Here is a 23661-nt window from a genome sequence, read left to right as displayed (position 1 = left end):
TCGTCAGCCCAAAGAGCAATCAGGGTTCCCTGCCCTGTGGGAAGTCCAAGGACCACCCACCTCCATCCAGGTCTAGTAAGGTGAGCATCCACGAAACTGCCTAGGCTCCCACGAAACCAATAGGTACAGTAGGATCAAAAACCCATTGCCATTGTTCTTGGGGTCTCAGTAGTCCTCATTGTCCGCTATGTTCAGCGAGACCTGTTTTAACCCAGGCTTTCTCAGACCCAGGCCAGCTGGCCTTGGTGAGTTCTCGATAGAACATCCCCATTGTCTCAGTGTGTGGGTGCACCCCTCGCGGTCCTGAGTTCCTTGCTTGTGCTCTCTGTCCTTCTGCTCCTGATTTGGGCCTTGAGATTTCAGTCCGGTGCTCCATCGTAGGTTTGAGGTAGGTTCTCTTGTAGTCCAGGCTGGTCCTGAACTCCTGCCTCCTTTCTCAGCCCTGGAATTATAGGTATGTACCATTACACCCAGTATTATTGTTATTATTATTATTAGTCTGTCCCTGCCCTGTGTCCATCTCTTCATTCCCTCCAGTGTAGAAATTTTTGGTTAAGATCGGTTTTTCTGTTGTTTTCTTTCTTGTTTTGCCCTCCTCTTTATTCCTGGGTTAAATGATCTGTTTTCTGGGCTCTTCCACGTTTTGTGCTTTGTTCCGTTTGGAGTTGGAGCACAGACTGCAAGTGGCGGGCTATGTGGCAGCAGGCAGTGGGCCCCAGGCAGAGATGGCTGTTGGTCCCCGAGCAATGGCTGGTCCCAGGCACGGAGACACATGGCGGGCGGGCGGGCAGAAGACAGACACATGGATAGACACGACATGCAGGGTGAGGTTGAATCTTTATTCAGGGGGTTATGGAGGAAGAAGAGTGAAGGGAAGACAGAGAGAGAGAGGGAGAGAGAGAGAGAGGGAGAGAGAGAGACAGAGACAGAGACAGAGAGACAGAGAGAGACAGAGACAGAGAGACAGAGAAGGGGGGGAAGCAGAGAAGTGGGGAGAGAGGCAGAAGCGAAGCTGCCTCTCCGAGAGGAAGATGGAAAAGAGAGCGAGCTCAGGCCGGAAGCTGAAGATCAGCCTGCCTCAGCGGATGGGGGAGGGAGTGGGCGTGGCTTGTCTCTTAAAGGGACCAAAACCATAACATGGATCACATGAAGCTGTGAGCAGAGATAACCATGAGATTGGGCACATTCCTCACCCGGCCTCACCTATGTAAATTCTTGTGTAATCTGGAAATTGGCACAGATAGAGTTTCCAGGTTGCAGTCTCGCTGGTGTGGGGGCCTGAGTGTGGTGGAGCAGGGATGAAGGGTATTGGTTTGTTTACTTTGTCTGTTACTTCAGGGCACTCATTCCTCCCTCACGGAGGGGGGCGTGGCCCCACTGTCCATTCATCTTATAGGCCTCATCTGATTGGGCCTCTGGCCCTGTGTCCAAGGCATTATCCTCGCTCACATTCTCCAGAGACCTTCTCTGTCAGCTTCCTCTTGTGCAGACCTTGGTGAGGTTCTTGGTGGCCAGGGGGCTGCAGAGCAGGTTTGAATCAGCGAAACACTCCCTCGACATACTGTTCCAGAAAAGGCTATTTTTAGCCCATGCCTCTACCTATCTCTTGCATTATCTTGAATCTTCTGTGCCTGAAGCCTTCTGAGGGTCCTTTGGACCAATTCGCCTTCCCCTTCTGGCTCCCGTTTCGGAAGGGGCCGTGGGAACAGACTGTAAGAATCCAGGTGCTTCCTCAGTCTTTGACCTAAGCAGCAGGTTGGAAACTCATTCTGTTTGACATGACAAGGTCTATAGAGGAGCACGGAGTGTGAGGGTGGGTTCAGTTTGAAGACGCTGAGAAGCCCAAAGGCCCTCCATATGGGAGCTGCAGAGTATGCGGGCCCAAGAAAGGCCATTTGTCCCAGTGTAGAGATGTTATAGGGATGTTACGTGATGGAGTTATGTGGGCATAGTGGAATGGGATCGTAGCAGTGGATGAGGAAGAGGGGGTAGAGCTTGGGGACACTGGACCACACACAGTGAAAGGGAATGTCTCTGTCCTCCAGCACTGAGATTAATGAGAGCCCAGTCCTTCAGGGCAGCTGCTCACCACGGCCTTTGAGGTCTACTGGAGCCTTGGAATTGTTTGAGCTTAACAGCTCCTGTGCCTGAGCCTGGATGGGGATGCTGGCTTGCCTGCAGCTGTGGAGACAGCTGGTGTGGTTTTCCCCTGGGATTCCCTTCTCAGAGTGGCCTGGGATCAAAGAGACCACCTCTTCGCCTCAGGGTCACAGTGAATTCCAGCTCCACTCCGGATGTGCCTTCCTGTCTCTCAGACACAGACAGGAGCTGGGGGCCAGCCATCCGCAGATTGGAGTGCTCTCTGGTGTCCTTGGGTGGACAGCCTTCAGTGTGACACCGACAGGCTAGAGACCAGCTAGCTGGTGTCCTCCACATCTGCTCCGGCAGATCTGCCTGGGTGTAACACAGTCTGTGCTCCGTTCAGTTCTGGTGTGCCGAATTTATCCAACTTTGAGATGGAAGCTACACACCTGTTCATAGACGGGGAAACTGAGGCTCAGTTATTAGGTGGCTCAACTTGCCAGAAGTGGCATCTGCCTGTGTCTATAGTGGACACACTTCCAGGTTGGGACCTGAGTTTGCACTAGCTATTGTCTAATGTGCTACCCACTAACTTGGTCACAGCTGAGTTGATGCTGTGTGTGTGTGTGTGTGTGTGTGTGTGTGTGTGCATGAGCAATGCACCACTGATGCCCCCTCTCTGTGCTGAGATCTCCTGGACTCCCCTTGAGACCACAGGAACAACAATGAATTAATCTCATCACTTTATCAAGGAGGCACTTACAGAAATTACAAGGCAAGGCCACCAACTTGGTTTTGTTGGCAGCCGGCCGCCAGGCCCATAAAACAAATTGAAACGAACAAAATAAATAAGGGAAATTGGAAATCCACACAGGCACTTGTGTGTGTGTGTGTGCGCGCGTGCATGCGCACACACAGCCCCTGAAAGGTCAGGAGCGTTGCTCTACACTCGCTGTTAGCACTCTTGCATAGGAAACACTCCTTTCCTGTCACCTTAGGAAGACAGCAGGACCAAACCCACACCCCCCATTCTGGGCAGTAACTTGTGGCTCATCCTCATTCAAGGGGTACCTGGCCTCAATGCAGCTGAGAGCAGCTCCCATGAGCAGGCCACCTGGGTTCTATTCCCAGGCTGCTTCTGCTAGAGTTGTGCTCTCCCTTCTCATTTGTAAAAACTTTACAACAAACAAACAAACAAACAAACAAACCAGACTCTCACTGTATAGTCCTGTCCCATTCTGAACTTTGTCATCTTCCTAAAGCGCTGGGACATCTGTAAGATGGGGAGAAATTGGCTAAGTTAAAGACTTAATAGATGTTGAGCAGGGCTGCAGCTGCATCACCAAATGCTCGGTTTTTTAGTGGTTGGTGTGCTTTGGGAACCTACTGTGTGTGAGTCAGGTCTTGGACTGTCAAGAGGAACTGGCTCGCATGGAGGAAGTAGACAGGGCATGGATGGTGGGCAGCATGGGGTGGTTGGCAGAAAGGAGCAATACCTCCCCAGCGGGATCTGGATTGGTGGGCTGTAGACCTAGGGCAGAGGGCACTTGGGGGACTTGCTTCTGTTTGCCAGTCAGAACTGGTTGCTGGGGAGTGGGAGGGGTTTAGGCTGTGTGTGAAGATGGTTGGGTGGGGTGGGGGACAGACTCCAGAGCCTGTAAGATAACATACGCAGAACAGGAGCGGAACAGGTACGTTAGCTGAGCTTGTGTTTTCTTCTTGCTTATCTTTGACATTGCCTTGTTTAGCCAGGTGTAGTGACTCCACATCTGTAATTCAAGACTGAGGCCAAGGTAGGAGAATCCCTGAGTTTGGGGCCAGACTGGGCTACAGAGTGAGATCCTGTCTGAAAAATTAAAAATCACTAGAAAACCAAAACCATGTTTATATGACCATTGCAAATTACTGCCACACCCCAGTTGACTTCCCATGAAGTTACACAAGTGAGTTCTCTCAGAAATAACATTGGAGGGGCTGGCGAGAAGGCTCAGCAGGGAAAGATGCTTGCTGCTAAGCCTGATGATCTGAGTTTTTGAGCCTTAGAACCCACGCGTTGGAAGAGGGAACCGAAGAGGGAACCGACTCCCGAGAAGCTGTCCTCTGGTCTCCAAACACAGACTGTGGGCGCTCAGTACCCACACATGCACAGTGCACACACACACACATGCACGAATACATAAATATAATACAAACAGACAAAGAAGACGGGAGTAGCATTGATGAGAAGAAGCAAGGGGTGTGATGAGCGGAGAAATGTCGTAAGACAATTGTCCTGTTGTCACAGGGGTCCTTGAGGTCCCTGGGTCTGAGCTCTGGGGAATGCGGCAGTCTGGTAACTTGAGCCCAGAAATGACCCTGCTTCAGAGCCCTTTATCACTGATGGCCCACACTTCATGCTTTGCTCTAGGAGATCTGATCCATATCCCACACCAGGAGGCTGTGGCATGGGATGCCTGGGAACACTTACCTCCCCTCCTGGCTACCAGACCTCCTTAGCTGCTGGGTTAGTAACAAAAGCTTGTCTTTGTGGGTGAGGCACTTTCTCTTTTCTTCAGGCTTCTTGTGAGGTACAGGGGAGTGGGTATAAGAGCTATGGGCCCGGGCTGGAGAGATGGCTCAGTGGTTAAGAGCATTGCCTGCTCTTCCAAAGGTTCTGAGTTCAATTCCCAGCAACCACATGGTGGCTCACAACCATCTGTAATGAGGTCTGGTGCCCTCTTCTGGCCTGCAGACATACAGACAGACGGAATATTGTATACATAATAAATAAATATTTAAAAAAAAAAAGAGCTATGGGCCCGAGGTAGCTCATTTTGGCTTCCCGTTTCTTGGTCTGTGAATCGGGCACTGGTAGGCCAGCTCAGAGATGGTAGGGGTCAAGAGAGCTGATCCAGAGGTGGCACACAGTAGTGGGTTTACAGTTGGAGCCCTGGCTGTTATTACTGTGAGTGGATAGTAGCAGAGCTGGGGCCAGGGCCCAGCTTCTTTCTCCTTGGCCCCCTGGGATGGGATGAGCATCGGATGTCTTCTGTTGAATCTGATGTCATATGTTGCTTTTTTTCCCTGGTACCAGGCTTGTAGGCACAGAGCCCACATTGGTTAAATAGGTGTTGAAAAGACAGGGGACTTGGGGTAGACACTGTCCCTGTTTCAAAAAGCTGGACACTATCCCATGCTTTCACAAGGAAGACGGCTTTATAAAAGAAGCACCTCGTATGACGAAGTGGTTTGCTGTTTGGTTTTAATAGTTTGAGAGTAGCCCACATGGCCCTCAGACATTGAGCGTCTCGCTCCAGCATCTCCAGGGTTGAGACCAATTGAATGGGTTGCCTTACTTAGGCAATAGTTCTTTATTTTTGCTCACTGATTTGTGTGTGTGTGTGTGTGTTATATGTTTGAGACAGGCAATATTTCTGTGGCCCAGGCGGCCCTCAAATTCCTGTTCTGTGGCTAAAGATGACCTTGAACTTCTAATTCCCCTGCCTCTCCTCCAGGATCCCAGATGTGCCCCACCAGACCTGCTTTACAGGCTGCTGGGTGTAGCACTCAGGACTCCTGCACACTTCCATCACCTGAGCTACATCCCAGCCCCATTTCAGTCCTGAGATGTGTAGTCCAGGCCGGCCTTGAACTTGATTTGTAGAATGACGCTAACCCCCTGATCTCTCTGTCTCCAACTCACCTCCCAGGTGCTAAGATTGCAGAGCCAGTGAGATGGCTCAGAGGGTAAAGGCAGTTGCTGGCAATCCAGCAACTAGGTTCGATCCCATGAGCCTCATGGTGGGTGGAGAAAACTGACTCCTGCCTGGAAAGTTGTCCTCTACGCACTGTGTCCATAGGCTGGCATTCAACTTTCCTCACCTTCACTTGTACACACACGCACACACACAAATTAAAAAAAAATGCAGTCATAAGAAAACAGGAATGCGCACTGTCAGGCCTAACCTAGACTACAACTTGTCTTTTTCTTCTTTTATTTAAATTTAAATCTGTCTGCTTATCTGTCTTCTACTTTCTGTCCATCTATTTTAAGGCAAGGTCTCACTGTGAAGCCCTGGCTGTCCTGGAATTCACCATGTACAACAGGCTGGCCTCAAACTCACAGAAATCCTCCTGCCTCTGTAGGGATTAAAAGCATGCACCACCACACCCAGCATAGGCTACAGGTTTGTTTTGTTTTATGGTTTTTTGAGACAGGGTTTCTCTGTGTAATCGCCTTGGCTGTCCTGGAACTCACTCTGTAGACCAGGCTGGTCTCAAACTCACAGAGATCCACCTGCCTCTGCCTCTCGAGTGCTGGGATTAAAGGTGTGTGCCACCACCTCCCGGCTAGGCTACAAGTTTTTAAAGTTACTTTCCACATAAGGTTTCATTCGACCCTTCTCCTAGGAGCTAACAACCCACCTGTTTTGCAGATGAGGAAACTAAGGTTAAGTGACAGCAAGGAGATTTCCTCCAAGTCGGGAGCTTGGTGACCTGGCCCCCAGAGGGAGCAGAGTCCCGTCCCTGCCACAGTTTTCCTGGGCTTTTCCTAATGACAGGTGTAGGCTGGAGGAGCTGGGGCGGTCTGTGTTGATGATCAGCTCAGCGCTGAGGCTGTGCTCCTGGTGTCAAGTGCTGACTCAGCACATCTGATGTCATTCTCCTACCCCACCCCACATCCTGTGGCTGTCACAGAACCCAGAACTGTGAGTGACCATTCTCAGAAGAGAAGAACTATGTTTTTTTTTTTTCTCCCCAGATAGCTACTTGGCCCACCCAGCTCAGCTCACAGGCTGAAATTGGCGTGGGAGAGAGTTAGACACATTCCGGAGAGCCACTTAAGAGTTCTTGCTCCGAGTAGTACTTCCCTGTTCAACCCTGGGTTAGAGCAAGTCTGCATGGGCCAATTAGTTCCCAGACAGTCAGCCTAATGAGTGGGGGTCCGGGATGGACAGCAGGCGCCTGGCAACCCTCTCTCTGTTGCAGGAAACATCGAGTACAGCTGTCCGGCCACCAACGAGTGTGAGATCACCAAACGGAGGCGCAAGTCCTGCCAGGCCTGCCGCTTCATGAAATGCCTCAAAGTGGGGATGCTGAAGGAAGGTGAGACCAACTGCCAGGGTGAGGGCTCCGCTTGGATTGTCATGGTGGGGAGTGTCAGGCCTGTGAAAGGATACGGGCAGGCCTAGAGCCTTGCCAAGGGCGGTGTGTGTGTGTGTGTGTGTGTGTGTGTGTGTGTGTGTATGTGTGATGGGGGGCTATAGGCTGCCTTGGATCAAGGCTGCCATGCCATAGTAGCCTGCTGGACTTCTCTTCTCAAAAAGATGTGGGCTAGTAAGATGGAAGTCAGGAGGTCCCAAGGATCCTTTTGGGGACTCCAGGCCCTATTTGGAGCCTTGGCTGTTAGCTTGTTACCCTGGGAAGTCCTCGTTTCGACTAGGACTCCCCCTCCCCATCTTGGCAGGTGGACTTAGGACTCCTGGAGCTTCCTCAGGTTTGGAGGTGGGTACTGTACACTGCTTGCTGGTGAGGCGTGGCCCTTGGCTTCTAGTGGAGTTCAGGACATGTCTCTTGCCTGGTGAAGTGTTTTCCACCTCTATTTCTCTTCCATCTTCGTTCTGGTTCTCCTTCCTGTTGCTTTTTCCTCTGGAGTCATTTGGTGTATTGGGTTTCCCTTCTGTGCAATGATCAGAAGTCACAAGTGCCAAATGAGCTAAGTTTAGTTCCATCAGAAGGTGTTTTTTTTTTATTTGTTGGCCATTTAGCTTTTAATTTTTATATGTTTTTGTCTTGTATGTATGTGTGAGTTCCTGCATGTATTTATTTCCATACAGGTGCCCTTGGCTGTCAGAAAAGGTCTTTTGATCCCCATCAGTGGCAATATAGGTGCTGGAAACAGAACCCTGGTCTTTGATTGAGTTAACTGAAGCATGGTGATGTTAACATTGTGGCATCCTGTGTGTATTTTTTTACTTGAGAAGTGGCTCCTTGGAAGTGTGAGATGGAGCCCATTGTGTGGAAGGCCCCATCTCTTGTGGTTCTGCCCAATTTGAATCTTGTTCAGTACCATATTGGGAATGGGGTACAAGTGTGCACGTGTATTATAGTTGCACGTACTCACACCATTGCGCGTGCCCATGTGATTCCCTCAGAAGGAGCCAGTGCACGTTCTTACAGATCAGCTGCCAGATGTCCCCCGGGCTGATGTACTGAGTCTATTGCAGCCATTAGGGAGCCTTGCCTGAAGGAGGAAGGGACCAGTCGCCAGGGCACATCCTACCTCCTCTGCTGGCAGGCCTGTGTCTGAAAGGGAAGAGCTGACAGGAAACGTCCCGAGCGTGGGTGAAACTGAGCTTCTGGCTTAGTGTCCGTCCACATAGAGCTTTATGGTACTTGGCATCAGAAGCTCCTTGGGGAGCAGCCTCCAGGGAGAAGCAGGCCTCCTGGAGAAGCCTGGGTTCCTGCCAGGTAGAGCTCTTGGCCGCTGTCCTGGCTCCTGCTTTTGTTTGGGTATCCTTCTTTGCTGTGTGTGCAAGGTCTGGTCCCTAAGGCCAGCATCTCAGCCTCTGACTTCATTCTAGAAACAAACTTCACACTTCCCCTCTGCTGATTCCTGCCTTAGGGTCTCGCAGTCAGCTGGGCAGCAGGGGTTCCTGCATCTTTCAGAAGAGCAGGGGCTGTAAACACTGCTCTCATTTCCTCCCTTCTACCCAGCAGCTCGAGATGTCTCCAGTCACTTTTTCTTAGTAAAATAGTCCATGCCACTGAGCTTTGAATTAGGGGCCGCAGCCCTTACTAGGGATGAAGTCAGATGCGTGGTGTTCTCTGCCTCACGATCAAAGCCTGTCAGTTGCCTCAAGTGGTTGGAGACTGGTCCTGTTTCCCACATGGCTTCCTTTGGCTCTGCCCTGTCTCTCCTGGGATGACTGGAGCGATCGGTGACTGAAGGCAGTGTCCCAGAATCTCTATGCAGATGCATTGTATGACAGACAATTCATATTTTTAGGGAAGGTCATCCTTTTCTTATGTTGTGCAAAATTGAATGCAAAATCTGATGTGGGGTCAGAGCTGGCGACTGGCATTTCTTTGTGGCTCTCATACCTAACAGTCCCTGGACCTCGTTTCTTCACCTCCTTTGAGACCTGTTCATCATCAGCTAACGGTGAGGCTCCAGTGGAACAGCTGTGACGTTGCCTTGGTGTGTCAGCCCTCTGGCAACATTCAGTTTGTGTTAGACTCACCTGAGTTCACACTGGTCTTTTCTACAACCATCTACTGAGTTGAGTGAGGCAGGTTGGACCCATTGATCTCCTTCCTGGATTTGTTGGTGGGACTCTAAGGGAGTGTGGTGTTACCTTAGGCTGGTCCTCTCTGAGTTCAGAATGGAATGAGATGGTCCCTGGCATCACAGGTGTGGACAGATTGAGTCTCCAGACCAGAAAATCCACTTGCTGTGTCTGTTCGGTGCCCCCAGTCTTCAGGTCAGCTCTGGGTCTTGACTACATCTCCCTAGCCAGCTCTGTCTCTACTCACTTCACCTTCCCCCTCCCCTGACTTGCCCTCTCTCCAGCCACTCCTGCCGCCTCCTCCCTGCCCAGGCCTGCCCTTCTCTTTCCTTCCCTTCCCGAGGGTTTTCTGAAAGATATTTGATTTCAGTGAGAGCTGGGCGGATGGCCATACAGTATGCTTTCTCTCTCTCCACGCGTGTCAGAAAGGCAGAGAGCTTCTCCAGGGGTTCCGGGTAATTGGGTTAGCGGCCAACTCACGTCAGGAAATTAAAAGGAGGCCCTGATCAGGTTCCGGCTGTATGGGATGGATCTAATGGTTTTGTATTTATAGAAGGCTCTGCCTCTAGCCCGTGCCAGAAATACCTCTTTTCTGGTCTTGTGAATGAAGAGAAATTCTTTTGCTTTTCCAAAATACATTAATGTTTTGAAACAAACCAACTCTCCAACATGTTGGAGGACAGCATTGAGCTACTTTCTGGCCTATACACATGGACACCCCACCCTCCCGCCTTGCTAGCTCACAAGACCTCCCCAAAGCCTCCTGAACACTCAGGTGCAGTGACCTCTGACTGTGTAACCGCCCAGCGGGTCAGTTAGTCTAGGGGTTGTAACCCGCCTGGCAGGTCAGTTATTCCAGGGTCCCGGCGCTATCTGAAAAAGACATGGGCAGGAAAGAGGAAGAAGGCCAAGCAAGACCTTTTTTCAAAGCCTCCATTTATTAGCGTCATGGTTGCGGCTTATATAGCCCCTGGATGAGGAATTTGGGTTGAGATGGGGACAGGGGCATGGCCAGGGCAGGAAGGGATCTTGCAGTGAAGGTCCAAGCTGGTCATGAGGTCACGATCACAAGTGGTCGGTCAGGAGGTCACGATAGGTCAGGAGGTCACAGAGACACACCTAGTTCTCTATTCAAGCAGAATCATTCCTTTTGTGATTCCAACCACAAACAGTTCTCTGGATAGTTGGAATGTGGGGCAGGTTCTGTTAACTGATAGCTCTCAAGATAGTTGGGTGTGGGGTGGGCTCTGCCAACAAACAGTTCTTAACACCGTTGGGGTGTGGGGCTCTCTGCAAACTCCCCAGGACAATGGTCCCTACAATACTTTTTGGGGAAAATGTCTCCTGACATGGCTGGACAAGTGTTGACTGAATACAGACAGTTGCTCTTGGCTGTGTTGAATTCTTATTACAGCTCACTCCAGGCTTTTAACACAAGAGCATTGGATCACAGGTTCAGCCCGTCTGGTCAGGCCCCTGGGAGGGAGGTGAAGTTTATGAAGGTCTAAGTAGCCTTCCCAGGGAGCTGCTAAATGGCCAAGTGGGGGTCTGACCCTAGTGGTGGCCAGGGATGTCTCTGGGCTTCTGCCATGATGTCTGATGTTGATTATTGATTAGAGATAGTAGCATTGATTTTTTTTGGGGGGGTTGTTTTGTTTTGTTTTTAACTGGTAGGTAACTGCATTTATGGGGCACACTGCGGTGCTTTGCTTTATATATTATAGGGAGATTCAATCAAGTTAGCGGACGTTCTTATTACATCACCGGTTTATTTGTTTGGTCTCCGGTGAGAGCATTAAAATTCTGAATTAGCAGTCTGGACATCTGCAGTGTGTCCTTGTGTTCAGAGGGGCCTAGGCAGTGCGGTGGGGAGATATAACCAAAGCAGCTGTCTGGGGTCCCCCATAGTCTGCCTGTTTATATTTAGCTAATGATCCTGCTTTAGTGTCTTGAAAATGAAAACAAAATTTCAGTTAATCAATTGTAGGTCGGGGATTAAACCCAGGACCACACATATGCCAGGCAAGTGCTCTCTGCCTATCTGAGCTACAACCCTAGCCCTCTGCCCTTTGAGAGGTCATCTCACTAAGTCACTTGGGCAGGCCTTGAACTCTGAATCTCTGTGTTCTGGCCTCCCAAGTAGCAGGATGCCACCAGGCTGGGCTGTGGTTTTTTTTTTTTTGTTGTTGTTTTGTTTTTTGTTTTTTTTTAACTCAGCTACAATGGACTCCTCGCAGATAGTGAGTACACATTCTGCTTGTGTCCCTTGTGGGGATGTCTTGATTCTCTTTATTCAGAAAGTAGTAGTTCAGAGGTCTGGCTGTTCAGCCTGTGACCTACTAGATCCATGACCCCAGTTCTCACAACTAGCCAGAAGAACACCTAATCACATGGGCACCCCACTCAATGAAAGAGACTGGGAGCTTGACCATGACTGTTGGCATAGAAGAAGGAATTTAGAATACACACATCTTCAAAAGTATTTAGTGTGTGTGTACAGAGGGCATTACGTGAAGGTCAGAGGTCACCTTTCGGGAGCCTGCTCTTTGTTTCCAGTGTGTGTTGTCGGGTTGGGTAGTCGACAGTTTACTACCGAGCCATTGCAGCAGCACAGGACAGCTGTGGTTGGGCACATTTGCCAAACAAGTGCCGACACCTCCACCACAGGGCACACTCTTCAGGTTCCCGTTACAGTTTTTCTCCATTCTTGGAGGAAACCATTATTCTGGCTTTTGTCTTACTGTTTCTTTGCCTCTCTCTGTAGGCTCATCATTGAGGTTTTTATTTTGTTTGCTGAGGCTGGGTTTCATTATTGTACCTCAGGGTAACCTTGAATTCTCTGCAACCGCAAGAAGGCTCTTGCCTCAGTTTCTTGAAGGCTGGAATTCCATGGAGGAGCCGCCCTACTCAACCTCTAGTTTTATTCTACTATGTTGTTTTTTAGTTTTTTATGAAATTATGCTTGTATGCTTGTAGGTTTTTGTTTGTTTTTTGGTGGGAGGGTGTTGTTTGATTTTTTTTTTTAACTCTGGCTACCCTGGAATTATCCTGGAATATATTTATGAAGGTTTTTGTTGTTGTTGTTGTTGTTTTAAGATCTTAAATTATTTATGTGTGCCTGGTGTCGTGATCCATGGTCTTGAATCCCAACACTCGGGAGGTAGAGGTTCACCACCACTACCTGATGAATATCTTTTCAAAGCTCTTCGGTGATTGTATGCAGGGTCTGGGTCTCTATGATTTCCCAGGGGGGATTGTGGGTCCTAGTTCACTTTCTACTGATTTAGGCCAGTTTGGTTTACACTGTGAGTTCCTGGACATCCTGAGACCCTGCCTCAAAAACAACAACAACAAAAAATTGTGTGTGTGTTTGTGTTGTGTGTGTGTGTAGTTTGTAGTCGTGCACAAACCGGAAGAGGACCCTGGCTATCCGGTTTCTGTCCCTCCAGGTAGGCCCCTACAAGTTGCATGGTTTTCCTGCCTCCTCCCCACACAGTGCTGGGTTAGACGTCATGCTTGCTTTTTACGTGGGTGCGGAATATTCCACTCTTTTGAACCCAGATCCTCACATCTGTGCAGCAGAGTGCCCCTAACCACTGAGCCACCTGAATTTATGTGGCCCTGTGGTTGCCAGGGCTTCTCATGTGCCGGACAATCACTTGCAGCTTTTAATGACTTAATTTTTTAAAAAATATTTATTTATTTATTATGTATACAACATTCTGTCTGTCTGTATGTCTGCAGGCCAGAAAAGGGCACCAGACCTCATTACAGATGGCTGTGAGCCACCATGTGGTTGCCGGGAATTTTTTTAAAAAGATTTATTTATTTTAGTTTTAATTATGCATGTGGGGGGCAGGGTGTGTTCAGGTGAGCACAGATGCCTATGGAGATGCCCAGAAGGTGGTGGCATTGAAGTCCCCTGGAGCTGGAATGACAGGTGGGTTGTGAACCACTCTGATGTGGGTAAGGGGAACCGAACTTGGGTCCTCTGGGAAAGTAAGCACCCCTGACAGCTGAGCCATTCCCCTCCAGCCTGATCCCTGGGAGGGGGGGTATCTTTTCTTTTTAGATTTTTGTTTTGTTTTCTTGAGACAGGTTCTTGCTATGTAATGATGGCTGACTTCAAACTCCCTTCGGCCTTAGCCCCCAGTACTGTGTGTTTGTTTGGTTTGGTTTTTCAAGACGGGGTCTCTCTGTGTAGTCCTAGCTGCCCTGGAATTCACTCTGTAGAGCAGGCTGGCCTTGAACTCAAGAGAATCACCTGCCTCTGCCTCCCGAGTGCTGGATTTACGTTGTGTGCCATCACACGTGGTTGAGTGCTGTGATTTTAAGCAATAGTCACCACACCACAGTAGGTGGAGACTGCTCATTCATTCCCAGCCGCCCAGACCCGAATAATCTCACAGAAAGTATAATTACAACACTGTTTGGCCAATAGCTTAGGCATATTTCTAGCTAACGCTTACATCTTAAATTAACCCATTTCTGTTCATTGTCACGAGTCTCATGGTTTACCTGTAAGGTTCTCCAGCGTCTGTTTCCTTCTGTCTCTTTTGGCAGCTATGTGGCATCTCCCTGACTCCTCCTTCTTTTCTCCTATCTCTGCTTGGAATTCCTGCCTTGTTCTATTCTGCCCTGTCATAGGCCCAGATAGCCTTTTTTTATTCATTAACCAATAAAAACAACACATATACAGAGGACTTCCCACACTAAACCTGCATCCTTCTTCTTTGTTGTCTTGTGGCAGGGGTCTCACCTCAAGCAAGCATTGCTTGCTGTTCCACAGTTAAGACTGGTCCAAAGAAGCATCATCTTTTTATGGCCCATGACATAAGTAGATCTCTGGTCTCCTGGCCCTATTCCTTCTTAGCCCTGATGCAACCAGAAGCATCTTTTTGTTGTTTTTGTTTGTTTGAGAAAAGCTCTCACTATAGCTCTGGCTTAGCCTAAAACGCATACGTAGACCAGACTGACCTGGAACTCAGATACCCACCTGCCTCTGCCTTCTAAGGTTGGGTTTATTGTCCTGTGTCACCCCACCCAGCTCACAAGTCTTTTTAAAGCCATAATGAGAGTCTTTGTTTTCTATCTTCTTGAAGTTCTCCGTGGCACTTAGAAAACTGCTGAACCGTCTGACCACAGGGCTCAGGTCTGCTTTGAGACTCCACCATCCTCTCCACCACCTCATCCTGTCCGTATTCCTCTTCATTCAATGCCAGCCTCACCAACTTGCTTTCATTCTCCAAGCCTGGCAAGAGCTAGTTCTCACCTTAGGGATTCTAGACAATGTCCTCTCTCCAAGTGTGTTCCTGAAGGCAGGCTTCTGGTCCTTTGACGTAGATGTCTCTCCTCCAGCACCTGCCCATTGACCTTGTCACTGAACTGCTCCCATTCAAGAAATGACCTTGTTTATTTACATCCGCACTCAGCTTCTTTTGTTTGCTCTGCCCTTCTCCTAACACCCTTGCTTTTAATTCAAGAAGCAGGGTGGGAAATTGCCTTTCCCTGGGACTGTCAGCTCCAGGGTGGTGGTGTGGTAGTGCAGATGATTGAAAGGCCCCAGTGGAGTATCTGAGACCAGCAGGCTGTGGTGGCATGATTGATTAGCAGTGTCTATCATGGGCAAGGAAATGGAAAGTAGTCACACAGGTGACAGGACCTGCCATGCTTGATCTGGCCCAGCTGTGCTTCAGTGACTTTCCCAGGGCCAAGCAGCTAGGACACGACAAAGCTGGGTGGAGTCTAGCCTTCCTGTAGGAAGCTGGTCTCATCCTCAGTCTGGGTTCCTTGCCCAGCAGAAGCCTGCAGTTCTTCTCCAGCAAGAAAGGAGTAGAGGAGGGGCAGCTGGCTGGACTGAGTTTTCCCTGTCGGGTGTAGTTTTAGACATTGGCCGTGGGAACACAGGCTAAATGTCCTTAACAGCGTGAGGCTGTGGGCCAGGGGGGTCTAGAGGAGGGAGAGGAGCAGCAGTAGACACTGCTTCGGTAGCCAGTGTACTGGGATTCCCCTTTAGACATTCAGGGACTTGAAATCCATATACCAGTTGGCAGGAGCCTGGGAATATAAGGTGTGTGTGTGTGTGTGTGTGTGTGTGTGTGTGTTCTATCACCAGGTGTGCTGTTTGGTTTTTGTCATCTTGACACAAACCTAGACATATCTGGGAAGAGGGAGTCTTAATTGAGAAAATGTCTCCATCATACTGATCTGTAGGCAGGTCTGTGGGTGTACTGTCTTTTTATTTAAATAGAAGCAGCCAGCCCACTATGTGTGGTATCATCCCTGGTCTGGGTTGTATAAGAAAGCAAGGTGAGCAATCCACCAGGAGCAAGCCAGTAAGCAGCATTCCTACATGGTCTCGGCTTCAGATTCCTGCCTTGGGTTCACTCCTTGGCTTCCTCCTAATGATGAATTATAACCTGTAAGCCAAATGAACTCTTTCCTCCCTAAGTTGCCCTATTAGTCACAGTGTCTATCATATCACAGCAGTGGAAAGTGAACTAGGACACCAGGGTGAGCTTCAACCCACAATCCCCTCTGAGAAGAATGCTCAGAACAAAGAACTATATCATAGAGACCCAGACCCTGCATACAGTCACCTTTGAAAAGATATTCGTCAGGTGGTGGTGGCGCATGCCTTTAATCTAAGCACTTGGAAGGAAGAGGGCAGGTGGATCTCTGTGAGTTTGAGGCCAGCGAGGTCTACAGAGCTAGTTCTAGACAGCCAAGGCTATCTTGTGGAGGGGAGGGTGAGGGCGCTAGACCAGAGGTTCTCAACCTGTGGGTTGTGACCCCCAGTGACTGAATGACCTTTTCATGGAGTGAGTGGCCACGGCATCAGAAAACATGGTTATTTATGTTATGATTCAGAACAGTAGGAAAATTACAGTTATGAAGTAGCAACGAAAATAATTTTATGGTTGGGGGTCACTACGACATGGGGGACTGTATTAAAGGGTCAGGAAGGAGAACCATTGCTCTGGACAGTACATGACCCCAGAGATCCCAGGCTCCGAGCCTCCAAGGAGCATGTCCTCCATTCTGAGCTGTCCCCTTCCTTGCAGACTTTTCTCACCATGCAGGACGGAAATGGAGTGGCACTCAGTCACCCACAGATCCAGATGCAGAGCCTTCTGTCCCTCCTGGCTCTGTGACCCTGTCCAGGTCTTGTGTATACCACCAGGCTTGTCTTGAACTTATCTGCATCCTAAAATAGCCTTGAATTTCTGACCGTCTTGTGCAGGGCTCACAGGCAGGCACCACACACAGGTTTATGCAGTATCGGAGATTGAACTCAGGCTTTCTGCATGTTCCGCCAGCGCTCTGCCTTCTGAGCTACAACCCCAACCTACCTGACCTTTCTCTAGTCCTCCGTTTTCTCCTGAGGACAGCCCTGAACTCTCCATCCTCGCAACTGTCAGGCAGCTCAAATGTGAGGTGAGCAGTCCAGGACCTGCTCTTCATAAAGAAAGTGAGGATGGTGGAGCCAGTGCTGCCGGCTCAACCCTGAACACATTAGCAAGGTCAACAGGATCCTTCCCGGCTTCAACCTGGGCCAGAAGTGAGGGAAGGATTCTGGCTTCCAGGCTGGTTCTCCCCATACCCTTGGTAAACCTCCCCTTGGGCAGAGAGCCATGTGATGGTGGAGGGCAGCACCAGGACAGGCCTGGGGCCAGGTGCAGGACCACGCTTTAGCTAGTTATTTTTAGTGCATGAAAGAAACTTAAACTGGCTGCTGCCCCAGTACCATCAGCTATTTTTGCTTTGAAAGACTGGGATCCCGTCCAGCGTTGAGGGAGGGGGTTGCAAATGAGAAGCAAGGTGGTGGTTGGGGGAGGGAGGATGGCAAGGAGTGGGAAGTATTGTCCTTCCATTAAGAAAGAGTGAGAGGCCCAATGGCCTCATGGCGGCCATTCAGCCAAGTGCCTGATCGGGAACTCTGCGGTGCCTGCAGTGGATAGCAGAGGCCAGCAGGTGGGGCATGGCTTTGAGATGTTCCCCTCCTCTCCTTGAAGCTTCTGTACCATCTCCTGGGCCCCAAGCAGCTCCCCCCCCCCCCCCCCCCCCCCCCCCCCCCCCCCCCCCCCCCCCCGCAGGCAGGGCGGCCAGCCTAGTGTCTTGAGGCTGGGAGAGGGTAGAGCAAGTGTGACTTAGCCAAGGCCCAAAGCTCTGTCCTTGGGCTGGACTGAGGTGGCTGCTGGGCTCCGTCGCTGTCATGCCTGGCAATTTGAAATTTATTTTACTTTGAGATGGGGTCTTCGGGTAGCTAAGGCTGACCAGAAACTCACTCTAAAGCCCAAGCTAACTTGGAACTCAGGTTGATCCTTCTGCCTCAGCCTTTCAAGCGCTGGGATTACAAGCACGAAATCCCTGCACCTGCTACAAGTGGGACCCAGTGCTTACTAACTCTTCATCCCAGATTTCTACCCATCCCCGGTGTCCGGCCTGCTTTCTGTCTGACCTCGAGGACTCCAGAAGCCTCAAAGGTAGAACTGGACCATCGCTGCCTTTTTGTGTCTGGCTGATTTCACTCCGAGTGACTGAGTAATATACATGTATAAACCACGTTGTTTGCTCATGGCTGCTAATGCCCGCTGAGGCTGCCTCTGATGTTGGCTCCCATGAGCTGTGCTGCTGCGCTGCAGTGAACGCTGGTGTATTTCCCCCTTGCCTACACATAAACCCTTCTACACCTCTGCCAGCATTTTCCAGAAGTTTTTTAACTTTTCATTTGGTTTTTGGTTTTTGGTTTTGTTTTGTTTTTCGAGATAGGGTTTCTCCATAGCCTTTGGTTCCTGTCCTGGAACTAGCTCTTGTAGACCAGGCTGGCCTCGAACTCACAGAGATCCACCTGCCTCTGCCTCCCGAGTGCTGGGATTAAACGGGCGTGCGCCACCACCGCCCGTTAACTTTTCATTTTGAGATCATTGAGTTACAGTTGTAAGCAAATACAGAACAATTCCATCTACGCTTCCCCCAATTCCCCATCACAGTGCCTTGGAAATCTAATACACGGCCAAGATGCTGACGTTGTGTGACAGACAGAGAGCATCCTTAAGGATGAGGTATTTTTAGCAGTGGTGTTAGCATTTATTTAACATTTACTGTTTGCCATTGGAGGTTTTTCAAGTGTTTGCATGAATTGACATGGGTTTAAATGAGCTGTTAGCCCCGTGAGGTAGGCACCACTACCCCATCACCCCATCCCAGTCCCAGGAAGTGGAGGTACAAAGAGGTGAAGATGCTTACCCTGTACCGCTCGAGTATCTGTCCCCTCTACCTATGCTAGGAAGCTATCACACTTGTCCAGACGTCTAGCACTGGCCCAAACTCAAGGACTCTGTTTTCCCAGGGCCATGAATTGCATTGATTACCAATCTTTTTTTATATTCACGAGATATCGTCAAAGCATTAAAGTTCTCCGTACATCCGAATGGGTTAAGCGGTATCCTACAGTCGTTCAAACAAAGGTCATGTGTTATTTAGTATTTGGAGATCTGCACTGATTTCCATATTAGCATTATTAATACCTTTCTATATTTGGAAAATCTCAATGATAGGATCTGATAATCTCAGACAGTAACCTATAAGTTAATTAGTGTTTTCATTGCACTTCCTGACTGTGCTTTTTGGGTATTTTGCCAGTATAAGTATACAAACATAGGCATTCTTATTTCAAGACTCCCTTTTCTCTCTCTCCCCACTTGGCATTTGGAAATTACAACCCAATTTAGGAGTAACTGCCCCTCATATCAGTCAGAGGAGATGACTTGTGCCAGACCCTCTGGTAGCCAGCTTAAGCATCAGCAAATGAAGTTGCTTCCTATCTTTTCTGTCCCGTGTAGCCCAGACTGGACTCAAACTTGGCTATACAGCTGAGGAAGACCTTGAAGTGTGGATCCTCCTGCCTCTGCTTCCCAAGCGCTGGCTTTCTATTCCTAGCAAGAAGCCTGGGATAACGATTTTATAAGCTCTCTATTGGAAACTGTTTTTTGTAAGAATTTTACCTAGCGGCTCAAGGTCTCCCATAAGAATATTATAAGTAGGACTTTAACCATTAAATATCTAATTAAAAGTTTATAAGCTATCCTCCTCTTAAGTGGCTAGTCTGCCTCGCAGATAGGAAAATGGAAAAAGGAAGCATTTTAACTAATCATTTAGGCCTTATTAGACATCAACATGTAGAAGAATAAAAATAGATCCATATCCATCTCCATGTACAAAACTCAAGTTTAAATGAGTCAAAGACCTCAGCATATAAAAATTATATTTAGAAGTACATTTTGGCACATCTCAAACACAGGCTCAGTGGCACACACATTGGGAAAAACAATGAGATCTCCTGAACTGAGAAGCTTTTGTATAGCAAGACTATAGAGTGGGAAAAGATCCTTACTTGTCATAAACCCATTCCAAAAATATATGAAGAACTCAGGAAATTAGTTATCAAAAAATTAATCCAATAAAAATATTTGTTACAGACCTAAACTGAAAACGCTCAACAGACAAACTTAAAAATGACTGAGACACTTAAAAAATGCTCAAACATAACATCCTTTAGCCATCAGAGAAATGAAAATAAAAATTCTGAGATTTTACCTTATCCTTGTAAAAATGACCAAGATTAAAAATTATTATTAACAATTTATGCTTAAGAAAATGTGGGTAAAGAAAAAACTCCATTGCTGGAAGTGTAAACTGGCACAGCCACTTTTGGAAGTATTGAAAGACCTGGATAACTCCAGACTCCCCCAGCAGGAAGAGAGGAATCAAAAATCTAGGACTACCCGGTTCAGTGAGTGACCCTGCACCAGGAACTAGCTGAAGACAAAGCCAGACCCCAATCCTGAGAGAGACAGGGAGTTCCCCCTCCCTGCGATTATCACTGTTTAGGGAACTAGCAGATCAAGACCCTGGGAGTGGTCCCGAGAGGCAGGGAGTTGCCCCCTTGTGACCATCACTGGATTTTTGAATTTTTTATGACCCTCCTGGACCACTAGGCTGTGGCCTCTTTCCTCAAAAACTCCTTTTCCCGGTCACTCGGGGCCGAACTCCTCCCCTGCGCAGGTTATGAGCCTCGGCAAGCCATGGGGGGGGGGGGGAGCGGCGCAATCCCGAGACCCGAGTGAGAGTCTCCCCAGTACTAGGGGCCCCCCATTATGGCTATTTTTTTAAAATTAGGCAAATATCTACCTTAAAACTCAGCAATACACCTTTTGGGCCTAAATACAAAAGTTGTTTAACCATACCATAAGGACATGTGCTCAGCTATTCCCATAGCAGAACTACTTTATCATAGCCAGAATCTGAAAACAACCCAAATGTATCTCTTTTACACCTAGGATAAATGAGACATCATCCTTTTAAATATCCATAAATTTATAAAATATCTTGGAGTAACTCTAAGCAAGCAGGACAGAAGTTTGGGTTCTGTCATCTCTGCATGTGAAGGCGGAAATGTTTTTTATTTTTAACCATTATCACTCTGGCCCTTGATAAATTTTGTAAGAGGCCTGGGTCTCAGCAGTCCACCCTGAAGCAACACCTGGCAGCAGGAAAGGACCTCAAGCTGAAACAATACAACTCCCACCCAAGAGTGGGCTATACAAAATGGAAAAACCTGTATGATAAGAACTTTAACTCTTGAAAGATCTCCTATTTTCTTGGGAAAGTAGAAGAAATACAGCAAAAATGACAATTTCACTGAAAGCAATCTACAGATTCAGTGTAAATGTCCATTAAAACTTATAGCAACATTCCTCACAGAACTCACAGATTTAATGTAAATGTTCATTAAAATTATAACAAAACTTTTCATAGAACTCAAAAGAACAAACCTCAATAAGAAAGAAATAAAAACTCAGGATAGCCTAAACAATTTTAAAATCCTATGAATGTATTACAATCTTTGATTGTAAAACTTTCCTACAGAACCACAGTACTGAAATTAATCTACCTTGGATATAAATTTATATGCCTACAAACTAAAGATGTTTGACCAAGAAGCAAAATTATAAAATGGAAAAGAAGCATATTTAACCTCCTTTTACTGTCCTGAAGCTGTAACTTTTTGAGTTTTTTTCTTTATAGCAAACCTGCCTGGCAACTTCTGCTCCTTGTGGCAGGGGGTTAAGACATAGGCTCTGTAGCCCTAGCAGCCAGCCTGCTTGGCTGGCGTGGCTGTGTGGATTGTACCCTTACTTCTCGCATCTCGAGGGACTGCCTTTTGAGTCTGCAAGCAAACACATAAATCTCTCTTTTTGACTCTTACTCCTCTCTTCCTGATAAATTTCTCTTCCTTTGAGACTAACTGTTCACATGTCTATTGGACGACGATGAACCTGCGCCTACCTCGTCCGATAGAACCTTCTCTTCTTGATCGTGTCGTCCTGGGACTGCGCGTCCGATAGTTGGCCGTGCTTCAAGTTCCTGGTTCGGGAGCCACTGTAACCGCCCAGCGGGTCAGTTAGTCTAGGGTTGTAACCCGCCTGGCAGGTCAGTTAATTCCAGGATCCCGAATAGGCGCTGTCTGAAAAAGACATGGGCAAGAGAGAGGGACGAGGCCAAGCAAAATTCTCTTGTCAGAGCCTCTGTTTATTAGCGTAATGGCAGCAGCTTATATAGCCCTTTGGCTTGGGATGGGGGCAGGGGGCAGTGGCATGGGATCTTGCCCGGGCAGCAATGGTCACGAGTCGACACTTGGTCACGAGTCTACACACCTAGTGTTCTCTATGCAAGCAGAATCGTCCCTTTTGTGATTCCAACCACAAACAGTTCTCTAGATAGTTGGAATGTGGGGCTGGTTCCTCTAACAGATAGCTCTCAAGATAGTTGGGTGTGGGGTGGGCTCCACCATTGAACAGTTCTCAATACAGTTGGGGTGTGGGGCTCTCGGCAAACATCCCCAAGTCAATGGTCCCTGCAATACATTTTGGGGGAAATGGCTCCTGACAGAAGCTGTCTGAGGTGAGCACGTCAGCCTCCTCGTTGGCCACCACAGCTCAGTACTGGGCTTGTCAGGGCACACTCACCCGTAACTGCACGTGGGGTGGTGGTTCTGTAACGAGAGCGAACAAAGGGAGGCCAGAGAATTCTCAGGAAAAGTCATGATCCAGGAAGGCCTTCATGGGGAGAATCCAGAAAAGCAACTGTTTCCAGGCGGTTTCGGCAAGAAGGGCAAGGTCATTGAATTTGGAGGTTGGCACTGACTCTTCCTGATTTGTGCTCCACAGAGTGAGAGGCACAGGCCCATGGCCTCCGCTCCAAGTAATCATTAGCAAATCCTGACCAATGTCGTACAGGGCTGTAGGGAGTACAGAGAGGCATGATGGGAGCAAACCTGAGGTGGCTCTGGGAGCAGCTAGTGAAATGTAGCTCCCGGGCTGTTGGAACTCCTTGGCAACGCTCCTGCCTCAAGAGTATTAAAATTTCAGGAAAGCCTGGACTCCCAGCAGAATGGGTTCCCTCCTCCCAAGCTCAAGGATGACCGTGAAGTATTGAACCTCCTTCTCCAAGTGTCAGGGACTATGTCAGCATGAGCATGACCCCCGGGTTCCCTGGTCATAGACTTCATGGGTTTGGATTTGGACAAGAGCGTAAAAACAGTGAGAACAGACCCGTTTTGCGCCGATCTTTGACGTGCGATCCTTAGTTAGTTCCAGCCAGAGAAGCTGACATGGCAGTTGATAACCATTGGCATCGCTGGGTGCCTGGCTATAAAGAACTGGAGGGGAAATGCCAGGGTGGGTCTGAGTCCTTGAGATGTGTCCTGGAAGGCCACTCCTGGGAATGGCAAATAGGTTTGGGTACTGACTCTTAGCAGGCAAGCCAGCCAGCCCCTCCACCTGTTTTCCTTATTTGTTAAATGGGGTAATGGCAGCCAGTCCGTATGTTGTGGGTTAGACGGTGTAATATATATAGAAAGTCTTCTGTGAGCCATGCTGTTAACCATTGTTGATATGACTTACCAGAAAATTGAACACAGTGTTTTCCTAAGCACCTGCTGGCTACCAGGCTCCATGCCAGAACCCAAAGTGGGCCACATGCAGCTCCTGACCTTAAGGGACACGGAACCAGTAGGGGATGCCCTGGTACTGTGAAGAAACACCTGGTGTGTGTTGCAGGGTGGTGCTCTTTCTCATCAGGACTTTCTTGAGCACCCACCAAGGTCTTTAATCAAGTCAGAACATTCAAGAAGGGGTAGCAGAGGTGTTAGCTGCCCCCTGTTAACCTGTTAGCCTGTTTCAAAGGTCTCTCTCTAGCTTACCTGTTTCAAAGGTCTCTCTCTAGGGTAGGCTAGGGGGAGAGGAGA

At 48.6% G+C, this 23661-nt stretch overlaps 1 protein-coding gene and 1 long non-coding RNA gene across 3 annotated transcripts in view; one reads left to right on the top strand and one right to left on the bottom strand.

The window, feature by feature from the left end:
• LOC126507762 (uncharacterized) overlaps positions 1-21923 on the bottom strand; it is a 46303-nt gene extending 24380 nt beyond the window's left edge. For both annotated transcript variants that reach the window (XR_007593630.1, XR_007593629.1), the window contains exon 1: positions 21702-21923. This is a non-coding gene — a long non-coding RNA (uncharacterized lncRNA). The remainder of the gene's footprint in view (positions 1-21701) is intronic.
• Esrrb (estrogen related receptor beta) overlaps positions 1-23661 on the top strand; it is a 99159-nt gene that overhangs the window by 56997 nt on the left and 18501 nt on the right. Inside the window, exon 3 of the mRNA XM_050152485.1 lies at positions 7051-7167. Within this exon, the coding sequence (XP_050008442.1) occupies positions 7051-7167 (117 nt within the window). The remainder of the gene's footprint in view (positions 1-7050; positions 7168-23661) is intronic.

Source organism: Alexandromys fortis, unplaced genomic scaffold (assembly GCF_014885135.2).
Source record: "Alexandromys fortis isolate MF-2015 unplaced genomic scaffold, M_Fortis_MF-2015_v1.1 scaffold_47, whole genome shotgun sequence".
NCBI classification, from domain to species: Eukaryota; Metazoa; Chordata; class Mammalia; order Rodentia; family Cricetidae; genus Alexandromys; species Alexandromys fortis.
The sequence above is the reverse complement of the archived record's forward strand: the minus strand, read 5'-3'. Positions and strand labels throughout refer to the sequence as shown.